At 37.5% G+C, this 17831-nt stretch overlaps 1 protein-coding gene across 1 annotated transcript in view; it reads left to right on the top strand.

The window, feature by feature from the left end:
* The first annotated feature begins 8210 nt into the window (after nt 1-8210).
* Nucleotides 8211-17831, top strand: part of KCNIP1 (potassium voltage-gated channel interacting protein 1) — a 1268243-nt gene continuing 1258622 nt past the window's right edge. The window contains exon 1 of the mRNA XM_075601668.1: nt 8211-8731. Coding sequence (XP_075457783.1) covers nt 8671-8731 — 61 coding nt within the window. The 5' untranslated portion in view covers nt 8211-8670. The remainder of the gene's footprint in view (nt 8732-17831) is intronic.

Genomic DNA, 17831 nt, shown 5'->3' with positions numbered 1-17831 from the left:
CAAAAAGGGCCATATCGCGCGAGCACCTTCCTTCCCCCCTGCTTTCGTGCTTAAAGTTAGATAGCACGATAACTTTTATAAACAAAGCAGCCTGTAAGAACTGCATGGAGATGCTGCGTCTCAATGCACGGCTCTTACAGGCGATCGTGCTGTACAAATATGATTTTTAATAATACTGTAGATGAGCAGGGGGTCTCCTGAGCTAAACCGCATTGGTCTCAGCCTCGGGGACCGCCTACTTCAGGAGATACAGGCCCCGTTATGGGGTGCCGGTATTCCCTGCAGAATTTAAATGTCCCAGTCACTTGAAGCGGGAGCTTTAAAAGTGCAGGGGATACCGGCACCCCATAAAGGGGCCTGTATCTCCTGAAGTAGGGGGTCCCCGATGCTGAAACCAATGCGGTTTAGCTCACGAGACCCCCTACACATCTACACTATTATTAAAACACCAATAAATAATAATTCATTACTGTTGCAGATAGCCGCTATGGTAATGAAGCTGCATTAATGTAAATTGTATTAACAGTGTGCGGGAGCAGGGGGTCCCCTGAGCTGAACCGCTTTTATTTCTGGCTCAGAGACCCCCTGCTTCCCGAGTTACAGGCCCTGGTATTGGGCATTGGATGCCAGTGTCGCCGCCTTCTTTATAGCGTCCAAGATGCGACGTGGGCTCTATAAAGATGGCAGCGACACTGGCATCCGATGCCCCATACCGGGGCCTGTAACTCGGGAAGCAGGGGGTCCCTGAGTCATTAATCAATGCTGTTCAGCTCAGGGGACCCCCTGCTCCACACACTATTATTAAAAATAGATTAAAGCAGCTTCATTACCATAGCGGCTATCCGCTAAGGCAATGAAGGGGTTAAGGCATAATAGCATGTTAATTGGGGACAATTGCCCCCAATATATATTGCAATATAAAACACACATCCCCCGACCCCTAACACATACACTACAGTAATGGGAAAAATTACTATTATCCACATATTGATAATAATGCATTTGCCCATTAAATATACATTAATCACAATAAATAAAATAAATACATTTTGTACTCACCCTTGTCCGGCACCCACGATGAAAGCCATCCTCATCTTTATCACCGCCCATACACTCGGGTGCTGAAAAATATACACAAGAATAAAAAGAGCCAATCTAATGTCCCCTAACCCCTTAATCACCTTATCGGTTCATAACCACAAAGGTAATTAAGGGGTTAAGCCACCCTGCCCCGATACCCACCCTTCACCCATTCATTTGTACAGTGGCTTCATCATGCATATATATATATATAGATATATATATATATATATATATATATATATATATATATATCTATATATATATATACTTAGTTAAGTTATGGTGAGTAAAAAAAGTGACAAAAACCCTCCACAGCAAAGCATATGGGTGATAATGGTGAAAGACGGGGTTGCAGACATGCAAATGAGCATACAGGAATATTTGCTATATGTATATATATATATATATATATATATATATATATATATATATATATATATATATATATAACAAAAAGCAGCAGCCAGCACTCCAAGCAACAAATGTAAAGTCAAAGTGCATGCTCCATAGAAATCAATATAGAAACCCTGTCTTTCCATAAGAGAAGGCACGAAAGCAGCAACACTCAGATAAAGCAAAAAGACATGTATTAGCAGTTACAAAACAGCACACTATAAACCCAACGTTTCAGTCCTAGGCAGGACCTTCCTCAGGGGGGTGCTCATATATATATCAAAACAAGCAGAAATTGAAGTAGCGCCCCTAAATATCCTATTAAAAATATATAATCGAATAAGAACTAGTAGCCAATCATGAATGTGCTTAGCGGGGCGGCTAGATATAGACTAGTACACTATGATATAGACAATAAAATAATACAATATTAGTGCAATCTTCTGACAATGCAACCCTGTAAACAATATATGAAAAAAATCAAAAAAATGAATTTAATGTATAAAAAATGTAGAAAAAATTGTCAAAAAATGAAAATAAAAATAAAAAAACCTTTAGTACATAAAGTCCTGTTCCAATGGCACAAACTCCAGGTTCTTGCAGCCCGTTTCGAAGGGATCACCAGTCCCTACAGATATTTAGAAGAAAGGAAAAAGAAAGAAACAGGCGCACACCTAGTGCATTACCATAATAAAAAATGTATTAAAGGAACATAAAATCTATAAAATGCCCACTCACAAAGGTACAGCAATATTAAGCGTGTATGAGATAGGCTCTCATGGGCCAGCAGCTCCAGCAACAGCATCCAGCTTAGATCAGTGGCGTCGTCACGTGGACCTCCTCCATACAGCAGGAACCGGAAACAGAATCCCTCGCCTTTGGTGTTCAGCGTGTATAGGGAAAACGGGTCCCACCAGGAAACAAAGTTTAGAGAGTCCTCAATTCAGCTGAGCAATGGCCGCAACGAGCGCACATGGGAGCCCAAAGTCTCTGTGCAGGTATCAGCAGTGTTCATGAGCAAATGGCGGCCACAATCTAGCCACGCCCTACGCGTTTCGTCATCAATGATGACTTCTTCAGGGGTTACCCACTAAGCACCAGTCCATGGTATTTATAGGGAGGTAATTGGTGTAATCTTTTAAATGACACTGTATCCTATGCTATACTAAATGAGGACCCAGTCATGGGGTACCAATTAGAGTTTCAAAATCTCCTCCAGGAAGCACTTAGTAAAGGAATTATCACTAAGTTAGAGCAAAAAATTTTATTCACCAAACACCCTAGGACACCTATATTTTATCACCTTCCAAAATTGCACAAAGATAAAGTTAATCCACCAGGGTGGCCTATAATATCGGGGGTGGGATTGATGACATCCAATTTGTCCCAATATATTGACTATTATCTACAACCTTATGTCATAAATTTACGTTCACATATTAGGGACACTTTGCATGTCATCGACTCCACCTCTGATATTATCTGGAAGGATACCTATCACTGGGCTACATGTGATGTATCTTCACTATACACTTGTATTGATCACACTAAAGGTATCCAGGCTATTAATCACTATTTTGAGTTAGACACTAATCTTCACCCTTCACAGAAGGCATGCATGCATGCATTCATGCATGCATTTTAGCATGCATTCAATTCATTTTAAGTCACAATTATTTTTTATTCGAAGATATCTACTACCTACAAATCTGTGGAACGGCTATGGGAACCAGATTTGCCCCCAGCTATGCTAATCTCTACATGGGACTGTGGGAGAGTACCCATGTTTGGGAGAATGCTCGTCTGGGTGGCGGTCTGGTGTACTATGGCCGTTTCATAGATGATATTATTCTTATTTGGGATGGTGATAGGGATATCCTAGAGGAGATTTTGATATCCTTTAATCACAATGAGATGGGTTTAAAATTTACACACACTATACACCCGACCACCATTGTCTTTTTGGATTTGGAACTATATATTGGTAGAGAACACCTAATTCAGACTAGGACACACTTTAAATCAGTGTCTACCAATAGTTACTTACATTATGGTAGCAACCACTACAAAAAGTGGCTAAATAACGTGCCCAAAAGTCAGTTCTATAGAATCAGGTGTAACTGCTCGGAGGACCCTGACTTTATATCACAGGGAAAAGCTCTATCTATGAAATTTCAAGAGAAGGGTTACGATATGTCTGTTGTAAACAAAGCATTTCAGGATGCTAGTCTTATAGATAGAGACACGCTACAAGAACAATCAAAAAATAAATCTAAATCATTACATGAGAGTAGAAAGAAGGATTGTAAATTAAACAATACACCGAAATTCATCACACAATTTAACCAATCTGCTCATGAAATTAAAAAGATCTTAAACTGCCACTGGAACATAATACGTAATGATCCTGTAATTGGCCATCTAGTACCTGAATATGCTCCAACTGTATTTAGAAAAGCGAGGAGTATTAAAACATTGCTGGCTCCGAGCAAACTAAAATCTAAAAAGATTACCAATCTAAATTTGGCCAAAAAGGTGGGAAATTTTGGATGCGGAGAGGCCGTTGTCTTACCTGTAAACACTTAACAAAAAACAATAAATTTACATCATATTCAAATGGTACTTCATATGAAATAAAAGATCAAATAAATTGTTTAAGTGAATATGTTGTGTATCTCATCTCCTGTGAATGTGGCACACAATTCATAGGTCGAACATCTAGAGCTTTAAGTACACGCTTCTTGGAGCACCGGCGAAACATTATTAATGGGTGCCAAACACACAGCCTTTCCCGTCATTTTTGTACTAACCACAACAAGGATCCCAAATCCCTCTCTGTTATGGGCATTGAGTTCATTCCCCCCTCCTATATGGGAGGAGATCGTTTTCAGAAATTATGCACTCGAGAGACTTACTGGATGTATATTTTGGATACTACATATCCTAAAGGACATAATGACCATATTGATATTAGTACCATAGTTTGAACACTCTTGGGTGTTTCTCCAGAGGTCTGGGTTGAATGTTATGCATTCCCTCTGGGCTATGGTCATTCATGTGGTCATTATTAGTCACTTTATATCATTTGATTACATGCAGCATCAGGGGGTCGGCTTGTAGGGTACTTAGCATATTGCTCTGTACGATTTATCTCCACAAATGATCACTCATCAATATTTTTACATTCACAATTATTAATCTATACATATATTATTTAACATACATCTTTTCACTTTGCACTTTTATTTCTATTTTTATTTTTACACATATATTCACGTAATCCATTGTTACATTTATATATAATTAACATTTCTACACTATATATTGTTATAATCCATTCACACACAATATTAGCACATATATCCAATAGGATTGTTCATTGCACATTAATATTTAGTCACTATCTGTCACACATATCACATTATGTTTAGCTATACTTCTTCCTCTGTCCTTGCTTTGGATCGATCTAATTTTGCCTCCTCTGACTCCACGCTGGAATCTATAAACAAGGTAATACTTTGGGGATATTTACAACCAAAGCCCAATATTGTTGTCACTCAGTACGATTATGCATTGACTAAAATTAATTTGGACATTTATATCCCTAAGATACCAATATTGAATCAATATTTAATAATATGGGGGTAATCACTAATTTTAATTTCTATCTAACCAAGTCTCAAACATTAGTCATTTAAATATAGGTCACTTTAAATTCATTCTGACGTGTATAATTATAATTCTAATTTATGTAAATACATACTATTATCTTTATATAGGTATTCCAACACATAGTTATCACTTACTATTAAAGTGTTTTTGAAGTTTATGCTGTTTCATGATTAAAATAAATTGATTAAAATAAATTGAATAATATATATATATACTTTCTTATCTTTTAATATTATCTAAATACATTTTTTCTAGTTCTTACTACAAATATCTGTCCTTAATATATGTATACAATCTCTCATACTCAATGGGGTCCTCACAAAATGATTTATTTTATGAATTGTTTATGAATTGTTTTACTTATGTGTAACATGTGATTTACATTATATTACTGCTTCAATTAGAGTATTGGCTAATTACACCAATTACCTCCCTATAAATACCATGGACTGGTGCTCAGTGGGTAACCCCTGAAGAAGTCATCATTGATGATGAAACGCGTAGGGCGTGGCTAGATTGCGGCCGCCATTTGCTCACGAACACTGCTGATACCTGCACAGAGACTTTGGGCTCCCGTGTGCGCTCGTTGCGGCCATTGCTCTGCTGAATTGAGGACTCTCTAAACTTTGTTTCCTGGTGGGACCCGTTTTCCCTATACACGCTGAACACCAAAGGCGAGGGATTCTGTTTCCGGTTCCTGCTGTATGGAGGAGGTCCACGTGACGACGCCACTGATCTAAGCTGGACGCTGTTGCTGGAGCTGCTGGTACATGAGAGCCTATCTCATACACGCTTAATATTGCTGTACCTTTGTGAGTGGGCATTTTATAGATTTTATGTTCCTTTAATACATTTTTTATTATGGTAATGCACTAGGTGTGCGCCTGTTTCTTTCTTTTTCCTTGTTTATATATATATATATATATATATATATATATATATATATATATATATATATATGCATGAATAACCAATATACAAATGAATGATTAAGGATATATATGCAGAAATACAAGTAGCTCACAATATCAATCAGCACCAAGCCAAATCAATATCTAATAAATGCAAATTTAAATACTCAATTTGACAATGTGTACATGATACAATTAATCTGTGCATCATGTATACTTTGCCAAGCAATGCTCAAAATCAAATAAACTAATCCAAACAAGATACAAATCAAATCATTAAATAAAAACAAAGCAAATCCACAGAATTAAATTACCATCAATTAATAAATCCAATCTCAAATCAATTACAATCAAAATCAATTACACAGTTCAAATCCTAAAAACATACCATTCAGAAAAATAATCTATGTCAAAGTAACCATCACACTAAATCTAACTCCCAAATATAAGCCAATTAAACTATTGCAAACAGCCTTTAAAATTACATCAGACTAAATAACATTTACATTACAACCACATTTTTACACAAAGCAGCAAATTACACTCAAAAAACAAGGCAAGCAAACAAGGCAAGCAAACATTAGGCAAACAAGTTTTTATTATACCTGTATGTATGTCCATCTATAGTTTACATACATACATACAGGTGCAATAAAAGAGCATTATAAACATGATGCACAGATTAATTGTATCATATACATATTGTCAAATTGAGTGTTTAAATTTGCATTTATTAGATATTGATTTGGCTTGGTGCTTTTTGATATTAACCATTCATTTGTATATTGGTTATTCATGTATATATATATATATATATATATATATATATATATATATATATATATATATACAGTGTTCGACAAACCTATACATTTGCTCGCCCTGGGCGAGTGGATTTAACATCGTGGCGAGCTCCTATTGGCCCAAGCAGCACACGTTTGGTACTAGGTGGCGAGTAGATTTTTTGGTGATTTATCGATCACTGTATATATATATATATATATATATATATATATATTATATATATACATATATACATATATACATATATACACATATATACATATATATAAAATGCATGAATAACCAATATACAGATGAATGGTTAATATCAAAAAGCACCAAGCCAAATCAATATCTAATAAATGCAAATTTAAACACTCAATTTGTCAGGCGCGTTTTTTAAGGCCGATTCACTTAGCGCTGCTTAGTGGATCTCAAGTACTTGCAAAAATCAGCGCATTTGCCTGATCGGCGCATTTTGCGCCAAAGGCTGAAAAAAGGCCTTCTAAGAGCGATAAAGCGCAGTTATCACTGCTTAGTGAATCGCACTGCAGCCTTTATCGAGCTAAAAGGGTACTTTGCGCTCTTAAAGCCACTTATTGGAGCTTAGTGAATCACCCCCAATGTATTACTTCCTGGTAAAACATTGTATAAATAAAATAAATAAAGCATGATAATTAATCAATGCAAATCAATGCAAAAAAAATCAAAACGGTTTATCAAAGGTAACACGTACAACAATTAGTATTTTCAAATCAGAAATAGGAGACTAGTCTAGTGGAATGGTAAGATGACCAGTAGTTATAACTACATGACGACCCCAAGTAATATATGTAATAATATATTTGGGGGAATTAACCTGCATGGTAGCACTATTAATATACTTTTGTTTTCCTCATTGTTAGTCAATAGTATCTTCCCGTATCCATTCGGTTTGTTTTTCATAAAATTAATGAATTCATTTATTAATTTAAACTTACTCAAATCATCCCCACTATGAAATGTAGTGGTTACTGAATGTGGTTTATGATAGCAGAACATAATGTCAATGTTATTTAATAAGTTTAACGAATGAATGCTTTAGTATCTGATTTATAAAAAGTAACACTTTTTATCTTGAAAGAGAAAAAAATGTTTTTTTTTTTTTTTTACAAAAATCTATGTATAGTGTACTGTACTGTAGGTCAAGCGTCTTTTCATAGTGGGTAAATACTCTTATTTGCTACTTCTTGCATCTACATTAATCACTGGAAATTCACATTGCTTACAGCTGTGACTACCTCTGCCTTTGCTATCAATTTCTATTGAGACGGTTTTCATTCATTCATGATTGGTACTCACTCCAAGTCCCTTTTCATCCCACGAGACCCTCACCATGCTTGCAGATCTGTAGTTTAGTATGCACTAGAAGAGATGCATTGATGCTTTTTTTCCCCTATAGTGCTACAATCTGCCGGTGGGAGCCATAAGGGAACAGGAGAAAAAAATATCCTGTGTGTTATGTGGCTGTGCTACAGTCAATGTTTGGATGCAATCTGCTGCCAGCTCTGGTCTAAGGGAATCTACCTAGCATTTAAATTTGGATAGGGAGCTGTTCTGAATATTAACAGTGAAGCCAGTGAGTCAGTGTGTGTGTGTGTGTGTGTTGATTGAGGAAGAGAGAGAGAGAGAGAGGCACAGAGAGAGCGAGAGAGAAAACCTCCAAGCATAACGCTGACTAAAGGCTGAGCTGCAGTGTGCTGTTCTCTGTTTTTGTCCTGGAGTAGTCAATCCTACCGGATTTGTATTTAAGGGGGATAACAGAAAGTAACACAAGTATCATTTCAAAATGGGTGCAGTGATGGGCACGTTCTCCTCCTTACAGACTAAACAAAGAAGACCCTCTAAAGGTAAGAACCATTCCTCGTTTCATGTCTGACATTAGAATCATTGATCACTTAAACTGGATAACCATGTGCAGTCTGACCAGTATAGAATTAACCCAAGAAGCTGCCTGGCTGCATGTACAGGTAGCTTCTGAGAAACATGTCTTAGCGTATAGAGAGGAGGATAGATACTATGCAATACTGCAATACTGTCTGCATATATTAGTGCTTTTATTTGTTATGAAACAGTCTGTGAAATGTAGTACATCTTGCACAAATGTGCAAGAACAAAACATGCAGTACCATACCCTTCACACAAATGCACAACTCCTGGAGACTGGGGATACTTAGCCTCTGGTATCACAAATCTACAGTAGCAATCAATCATTTTGGATTTAAAATAAAATGTCAGGTTTAATCCCAGGTACATATTTTCTGGTGTTCACTTGTATATATTCTGCTTTCTTTAGGAGCATATCTAATCACAGCTTGAAAAACATGACTAGTGATTTTAGTGGGATGTCAGAAAAAGGGGAGGGGGAGGTGGAAGACTACTGTAGGTGTTAAAGGGTTGGTGAAAGAGATAGAGATATCGTTTCCTTAACAAAAGCACTGACAGTATAAAAGCTTCCCACTCTATTCTAAATCAGGGTCTTATTTTTTTTTTCCTTCAGTTTACTGATTCATTTTTAAATCCTAATAGTAACCTATATTTTATTTTTACGTTTTTGGGGTAGTTCCTCAGTGCTCAAGTCTTTTGCATGCAACAAATGTACTGCAATCCACCTGCTCTTATCATACAATTAACCCTTTGAGGATTATTTGCTACAGTATAAAGATGTTATAGCAATGAACAAGAAAAATCAATGTATTTATTTTTAAGTAAGAAAATAAGGTGCTTTTGTTAGTGGAATGAAGGCAATGTAATATTTGTATATTTTGGTCATTTGCATTTAAGGGAAAGTATAACTTCGAAAGGGAATATTATTTAAAAACAACTGGTTCATCTTCTTTAGTCAAGGAGATGTTGTTTGAAAGCTTGTGATACATTATTGGCCTGACACAACACATCACGCTTTGGGGACCATCTCTCTTGGATGTTAAGCGTGAAGACTTGTGTCTTTCATATACATTTTGATGTTGCTTTAGAAAGATTATATTTCCGAAAGACAGTTTTAGAAAACTATCCAATATATACCTAGTTATTTTTACAATATTTACACTGATTGAAGAGAATACACCTGAAGAAGACTGGTGAGGTCAACACAATTTGTAAAGAACCCTCTTGTTGATGCATTAAAAGAAGGTATCACTCTTGTAAGACACCAAAACACATAGAAAAAAATATGAACTCGTTTTTTTATTAGGTCAGTTTTGTAGAATTACAGTACGTGCATTTTCCAAGCCACTGCAAACATTGGATTTTGAAGTGTTCCTTCTACATATATTTCTGGCCCCAAAAAGACTACTTGTTGGCACAACTTCGGAAGTGCGCTATGGCTAAATGCATTTTAATACTTTAACATTTTATTCTAAAATAATTATATTAAAAGGAAATATAATCGATAGACAAGGCAAACACTATAGTGTCAAGGATGATAAATGAAATTCATTAAATACTATGTGGTATAATATGCTGAAAGGATTTGTTTGCACTGCAGGTTGCCATATTACTGTACCTTAAAGATTACACTTCCCACTTTGAAAAAAAAAATCACAATCAAATTTCTTAGTGGCAATTACATTAAGTAATTGGGAGCAAATTATTTAAACTCATGCACAGATCTAATTCAGATTGAAAAATCTGTGGTTATAATACAGTTAAATGAACAATCTCAATAATTAAATAATTTAGTCATACCTGTGTACAAATTTGGATTTTATTTACAGGTGTTAAAACATGACATATTTCTATATTTTAGAAGATTTCATATAAGCATTGATTATGTGGATATTCATACTTTAGATTATCTAAACACTTGGCAAATTTGGTATATACACTTGGCAAATTTGGTATATTGTCCAAACAAATTCAAAAGAACAGAAAATAGAAATAAGAAGAATATAGATATTGAAGAAATGTCCATTCCATTTCAGAAATGTGGGATTTAGTAAGATATGCAGTTTTGATGGTCAAAGAAAAAATAGTGTTTTTAGATAACCAGATATGCAATGTTAAGAAATATATGTGGTAGAACACACCTACTGCTAGGAATAAATCAGCAGCACTAGTAAGTAGTAATAAGGGTCAAAATAAATAAGGAACAAGTAATATGGGTTCAATCATGATCCCTGCATAACCCAAATAAACAGTGCAAAATACACAGAAACCCTCAAAAGGGGAATAAAGAATGCACACCACAAATACATTGCAAAAGTTAAAAGAAAATATTGATCAATACCACCAATCAGAAAAATATAGTACTATACTGTAATTTACAGATGCCAAACAATGCAAATAATGTAACAAACCCAAAATAGGTAACGGACCTTATTTTTCTCCTTAATAACGTGTATACTTAATGCTAAGGAAATGCAAAAGTAAGGTCCGTTAGCAAAACGACCAAGGTAATGTTATCTGGATGAACAGGGATTACCATAGCCTAAATAAATACACTGCACATTCTTATTGGGAACGAACATTATTAGGGAACGTTAGTTGGTGATGCATTACGTATTAGGTACGGATATTATATGTTACATTTTTGACAGGACCTGAACTGTGTATACAGTGGCGACCGCCTTTAGTCTAAATCGGCTAGATCCGCGATTTTCAGATTATCCCGGTTATGTGCGGTTTTGTGTCGTTTTCGCCCAGAGTGAACTGCGTTATTTTCGCGCTCGTGATATTAGCATTTTATTCTCGCTGTCTGCAATACTGCAATGCCGTGTAAAAACTCAGGGGGGCGTTTGCGAGCTGTTGCCTTGGAAGTCTAATACCTTCACGGTTCAACCTACGTCAGTACACAGTCTGTGTCAGCGCGCGCAGTAATTGTAAATTTGCATTTTTAAAGTATACATGCATTTGCGGTGCTGTGCTGCTGTACAGTATGTCTCATTTGAAAATTGTTGAAACGCATAGGTGTGTACAGTACTGTAACAGTGTCACATTTCTGCATACAGTATACAGAGCTCTCCCCTCACTCAGGATAATTAACTGCACTGCAGGGTATTTCAACTTCTTATCATCTGTGCAATGCAGTACATCTCTCCCACACCATTCCTTTGAACGTGTGTCTGGTTTCAATCACATTCCTGCTTGACAGCAGGAATTTACTGTGCATGCGCCTGTAACTTCGCCCACCACTGCTTGCTTGCCTGAGTGAGTGACCAAAAAAAAAAATTAAGAATTTTTTTTTTATTGTTATTTTTTTATTTTTATTTTCTCCACAAGCCTGCAAAAACCATCTTACTGTAGCTTTTGTCGGCGACCCTGTGCGTTTGACTGCAAATGGTTGATTTGTGTGCTTTCTACGTACTGTATTTGGGAGTGTATTATTATGATGAACTGCCTTTTGAAATTAAAGTATGTCTTTAGCTTTGAACTTCATGCGGCTGTCTTTAATTTTTGGAATCTTGCCATTGTGTTTTGAATCCGTCCATAGCCGAGCTTCAAAGCCTCACTGCGCCTGCGTGTAATCCTTGTTCAGATGGGAGCTATTTAGCTGCCTAGCTGCTTACTACGCATGAGTCACCCAACCCCCCCCTCTCCACAGTCATTCGACAGACACCTGCACAGAGTCATTCATTTTCTGAAGTTAGTCATTATTGTGTTATTAATCCGTCCCTAGCCGAGCGTCAATCGCCTCACTGCGCCTGCGTGTACTCTAAGCCTCTTTGAGATGGGAGCTAGCTGCTTACTGCGCATGAGTCACCCAACCCCCCCCCTCTCCACAGAGTCGTTAATTTTCTGAATCTTGCCATTGTGTTCTTAATCCGTCCATAGCCGAGCTACAGTATAGAACAAAGCCTCACTGCGCCTGCGTGTAATTCTCTTTGAGATGGGAGCTTTGAGGCTTTGTTTACTGCAACGTTTTGGAAAATCCCTTCTCGAATTTGATTTGCACAGAGCATCACCTTGATATAATAATAATAGCATGTTTTTGTATAGCGCTGTTAGTTGCAGTTTGTAGCGCTTTCCAGAGACATTTTGCAGGCACAGGTCCCTCCCTGTCCCGTGGAGCTCACAATCAACTGTATGTTTTTGGTGCCTGAGGTACAGGGAGATAAAGTGACTTGCTTTTTATGTACTGTTTTTGGGGGTTGTATTTGGGGGTTTATTGATCAAATTATTATGATGAGCTGCCTTTTAAAATTACTGTACTCTACTTTACAGTATGTAATTTCTTTGAACTGCAGCACAACTAATCCTTCATCCCTCCCCCACGCACACACAAACTCTTTTCGACAGACACCTCCACAGAGTCATTCATTTTCTGAAGTTAGTCATTGTGTTTTTAACCCTTCCCTAGCCGAGCGTCAATCGCCTCACTGCACCTGCGTATACTCTAAGCCTCTTTGAGATGGGAGTTAGCTGATTACTGCACATGACTCACCCAACCCCCCCCCCCAACCCTTTGAGGCTTTGTTTATGGTCACGCTGTCACAGTAGACTTATCAGTGAAGATGCAATCCTGGAAAGTCTCCCCACTGTCGATCCATGCCTGGGCCTGGACCACTCTTTTGATTTTGTTTACGTCCCGTATCATGGGGTACGCTCTGTAATGATAAGGAATAAATAATTTTAGCGGTACAGAACAATTTCCTAAACAACACTTTTACCTCCTGTACTGTCCAGTACTAACCTCACACGTCCATATTTCCATCCAATGCTGTGTCTCATCTTCTTTATGCTGCTCTCGGATACAGTCAGATTGTGCTTTTCCTGCAGAGTGTTTTTGACCCTTAATGCACTCTTCTCATCATTCTCCTAACTTATTTTGTCCACCAGAAGAGTTGTCTCCCTACAATGTAAAGACAATATATTGTTTTATTAATATGCAGCAATATAAAATTTATATATAAATATAAATATATAAAATATATATACTGTTGTAATATAAATATAAATATGCAAAATATATATACTGTTGTAATATAAATATAAAAATACAAAATATATATACTGTACTGATATAAATATACAAAATATATATACTGTTGTAATATAAATATAAATATACAAAATATATACTGTATACTGTACAGATATAAATATAAATGTACAAAATATATATACTGTTGTAATATAAATATAAATATACAAAATATTTACTGTATACTGTACTGATTTAAATATAAATATACAAAATATATATACTGTACTGATATAACTATAAATATACAAAATATATATACTGTTGTAATATAAATCAACAGAAATAACAAAAATATTAGATTTAAATAAAAATTAATTTTATTTTTAAGTTGTATAAATATACTTACGCGTTAGTTACCCTTGGTGCCCTTTTGCGGTCTCTGTTTTTTCCGTGTGCATGATAGCTCATGGTGGTTGCTGGCACAACGATGCCAGAAGTAGCTAACCAGCGTTGGATAGCAGCAATACACAGCTGAATGTCAAGAATTGGCCAAAATGTGATATCTCTGTAAAATGTTCTCTAAATGACCATGTGATAGAATGTTTAATTGAAGGTCTATGAGATGCTGCCTAAACTCTATAGGTGGGTAGGTATACTCACCCCTCCACCACTAAGCATAAGGCAATTCTATGCTTAGTTAGATAGTGCTGGAGACTGCACATCATATAGACGTTTTGATCTGAGGTGCTGTAACCAGTATCCAGCTATATGTAGCTGTTGCAAGGCTCAAGAGATATTAATAGTCCTGTGGATGGTGCCTGTTAGGTGCATAAGGCCTCGGGCATGGTCAGCGCTTACGCGCTGAGCCGTGCTGAGGCGCGCTTGCACTTACCTGTGAGCCCCTACAGCCGCAATGAGAGCGGCTTTAGTAGTGGCTCGCCTACGCTTCCGCAAGCGTGCGGAAGCGTAGGTCTTAGGTAATTTTTCAAATCACGCGCTTGCCGGAGCGCAGGGCCGGTCACGTGAGTGGTTCGCCCAGTGAGGGCGAACCAGCTCCGTGACGTCACTGGCCCATCAAAAACAGGTAATGGTTCTTCCACACACAAACTTTGCAGGATATACAAAGGAGGTCACATAGAAAGTGATGGTAGATTGTGTGGATGACTTTGCTTACCAGATGAATGATTTGGTCTGCACAGTTAGAGCTCCCTCATTGAAAGTGCTATTAACCCTTCGTAATCCAAAACAGGGTAAACAGCTAGAGGTGTGTGTAAGCCAGTATACCTTTATTGTTGTGTATACATCTCTTTAAAGTGACATATCCCAATCATGGCGGAGGGGGGGGGGGCTTTTGTTTATGGATAGAGATGGAGATAATAAAGATGCGATATATGCACCATATAGGTGCTGTAAATGTGACTAAAAAATGTTTATCCTTTAACCAAGATGGACATGTCTCTTAAGCAAGAGAAGAGAGGTATAGTAGAATCTGGGCAGCATAAATTAATCTCACGATGAAGGGGGATAAAAGGAAACCCTCATTCAACCCATCTGGGGTAAGTGTGGATAAAGTGTAAATCCACTTAGCTTCTTTGCGTAACAACTGTTTATCCCAATCACCGCCACGGCTGATATTGGGGAGATGGTCTATCCCCTGGAAGTGGAGAACATTGGGGTTGCCATCATGTTCATTTCGAACATGTCTTGAGACTGGTGTATCCTGCTCATTTCTTATGGTCCCAATGTGTTCTAAAATCCTTCTACGGAGTTCTCTGCTGGTCTTACCAACGTACTGTGTACCACATATAGGTATATCACTTTTGTGGTTTTACAGTTGATAAAGTGTCAGATTGGGTACTCTTTCCCCCTGCATGAGAAGGTTTTGCTGGGTTTGATAAATTTACATCCTTTGCAGTCTCCACATCTGTATGTGCCCATAATTTTTGATGGTAACCATGTAGGTATCGATTGCCTATCGGGTTTCTGGTAATGGCTGTGGACAAGATTGTCTTTAAGATTTTTAGAGCGTCTGCTCACCATGTCGGGTCTTTTGTTGAGTATTTCCCGAAGGTCCTTGTCCTGTAGTAAAATGTGCCAGTGTTTCTCATAGATTTTTCTTATTTCTCCCCATTGCGCTGAGAAGGTACCTATGAATCTTATGATTTTCTGGTCAGCTGATCTTATTTTATCTTGTAAAAGAGTTGATCGTGTTGACTTGAGGGCATTATGATAAGATTTTTTAATGTTGTTATGGCTGTAGCCCCTCTGTAAAAACTTCACAGTCATGATCTTAGCGTGTTCTTTAAACTCATTAATATCTGAGCAGTTTCTCCGGATTCTGAGAAACTGTCCAGTGGGTATCACCCTTATCAATGGAGTAGGATGGTGACTATCGGCCCTCAAATAACTATTCGTTGCCGTCTTTTTTATATGTGTGGAGGTTTTAATTTTACCATCAGTTGTTATTTGCACACAGAGATCGAGGAAGACCAAGCTTTCTTCACTTGTTTCATGGGTTAATCTGAGATTGTGGGTGTTGGTATTTAGAATTTTCACAAAGCTCTGAAATAGATTTTTGCTACCCCACCACAGAACCAGGTTATCGTTAATATAGTGTATCCATAAGATGATATTATCTGTGTACTCTGTTAGATTGTCACTGAAGATGGTATGTTTCTCCCACCATCACAGGTACAGGTTCGCGTTTGTTGGGGCACATGTTGTGCCCATAGCGGTGCCCTGTACCTGGAGATAGATTTTCTGGTCAAAGACAAAATAGTTGTGTGTGAGCACGTATTGTAGGAGATCACATACAAATTGATTATGCATGAGATGGAAAACACTTCTACTCTGTAGAAAATATGATACAGCTTGTAGCCCCACTGGGTGTTGGATGCTGGTGTATAATGATTCTACATCAAGACAACATAAAAGTGTGCCCTTTTTCATGGTTATGCCTTCCAAGCATCTGAGTATGTCCTGTGTATCCCTGACATATGATGGAAGGGAAATAACGAAGGGTTTTAAAACCTGGTCTAGATAGACGCTAGGTCCCTCCGTTATATTCCCTATTCCAGACACTATAGGGCGCCCGGGGGGTTTGAGTGCATTCTTGTGGACCTTTGGTAAAGTATAAAAAGTGGCTACCTGTGGCTTGGTATTGAACATATATTTATGTTCTTGCTTTGATATTACTCGGTTTTCGAGTCCCTCATCTAAAAGTGTTTTTAGTTCTTTTAGAAATATCAGGGTGGGGTCCGTATCCAGGACTCTATAGCAAGCGGTGTCCCCCAAGAGCCTTAGATTTTCTTTCACATAGTTCTCGTTTTTTTGTAGAATTACGTTGCCTCCCTTATCAGATGCCTTGATCGTGATCTCACTTTTCTCAGATAGGTTTTTTAGAGTCTGTCTCTCCTGTTGATTCATGTTGTCACATTTCCTATATCTAGGAATTCTTTCCACATCCTGGGTGACCAGTTTTACAAAAGTATCTATATTACTACAGATTTCCATGCTCGGTGCGAAGTTACTACGTGGTTTAAGTTTTGTGTACGGGCCTTGGCCTGGATCTTGGTTACTCTCTTGCCATAGATCTAACAAGGTCTCATAACATTCTATTTCTGCATTATTCACATCGATCATACCAAGGTTGGTTAGTCTTGATTGTTGAATTTTTTTGTAATGCTTATGTAGAAGAGTTTCCTAAGAAAAAGGTTGGTATCTTTTATTGTTTCAAAACAGTCCATCATAGAGGTTGGAGAAAAAGATAGGCCCCGATTTAGGACTTTTATGTGGGTTTGACTCAGTTGTAAATCTGTTAGATTAATGATAAAATTCTTGCCATTAGTGTCTAATAGTGGGCTCCCCTGTGTTTCCTGGAGTTGCCCCTGTGTCTGAAATTCCGGCCTCTTTGGCCCCGTCTTCCTCCTCTTCCCCCTTCTGGTCCTCTTAAATAGAGGTCGGGGGGGGGAGGAGGATCTGCAGTCAGATCTAGTCCTAAAAAAGGGGTTTGATCTATGAGATATTCGGCTGTTTTTGATCGGGGGTTAATTCCTGAATACCCTCTCTCTGTATCCTTGGTCTTA

The sequence above is a fragment of the Ascaphus truei genome, chromosome 5 (genome assembly GCF_040206685.1).
Source record: "Ascaphus truei isolate aAscTru1 chromosome 5, aAscTru1.hap1, whole genome shotgun sequence".
NCBI classification, from domain to species: Eukaryota; Metazoa; Chordata; class Amphibia; order Anura; family Ascaphidae; genus Ascaphus; species Ascaphus truei.
This window is presented reverse-complemented; position numbering and strand designations above follow the sequence as displayed.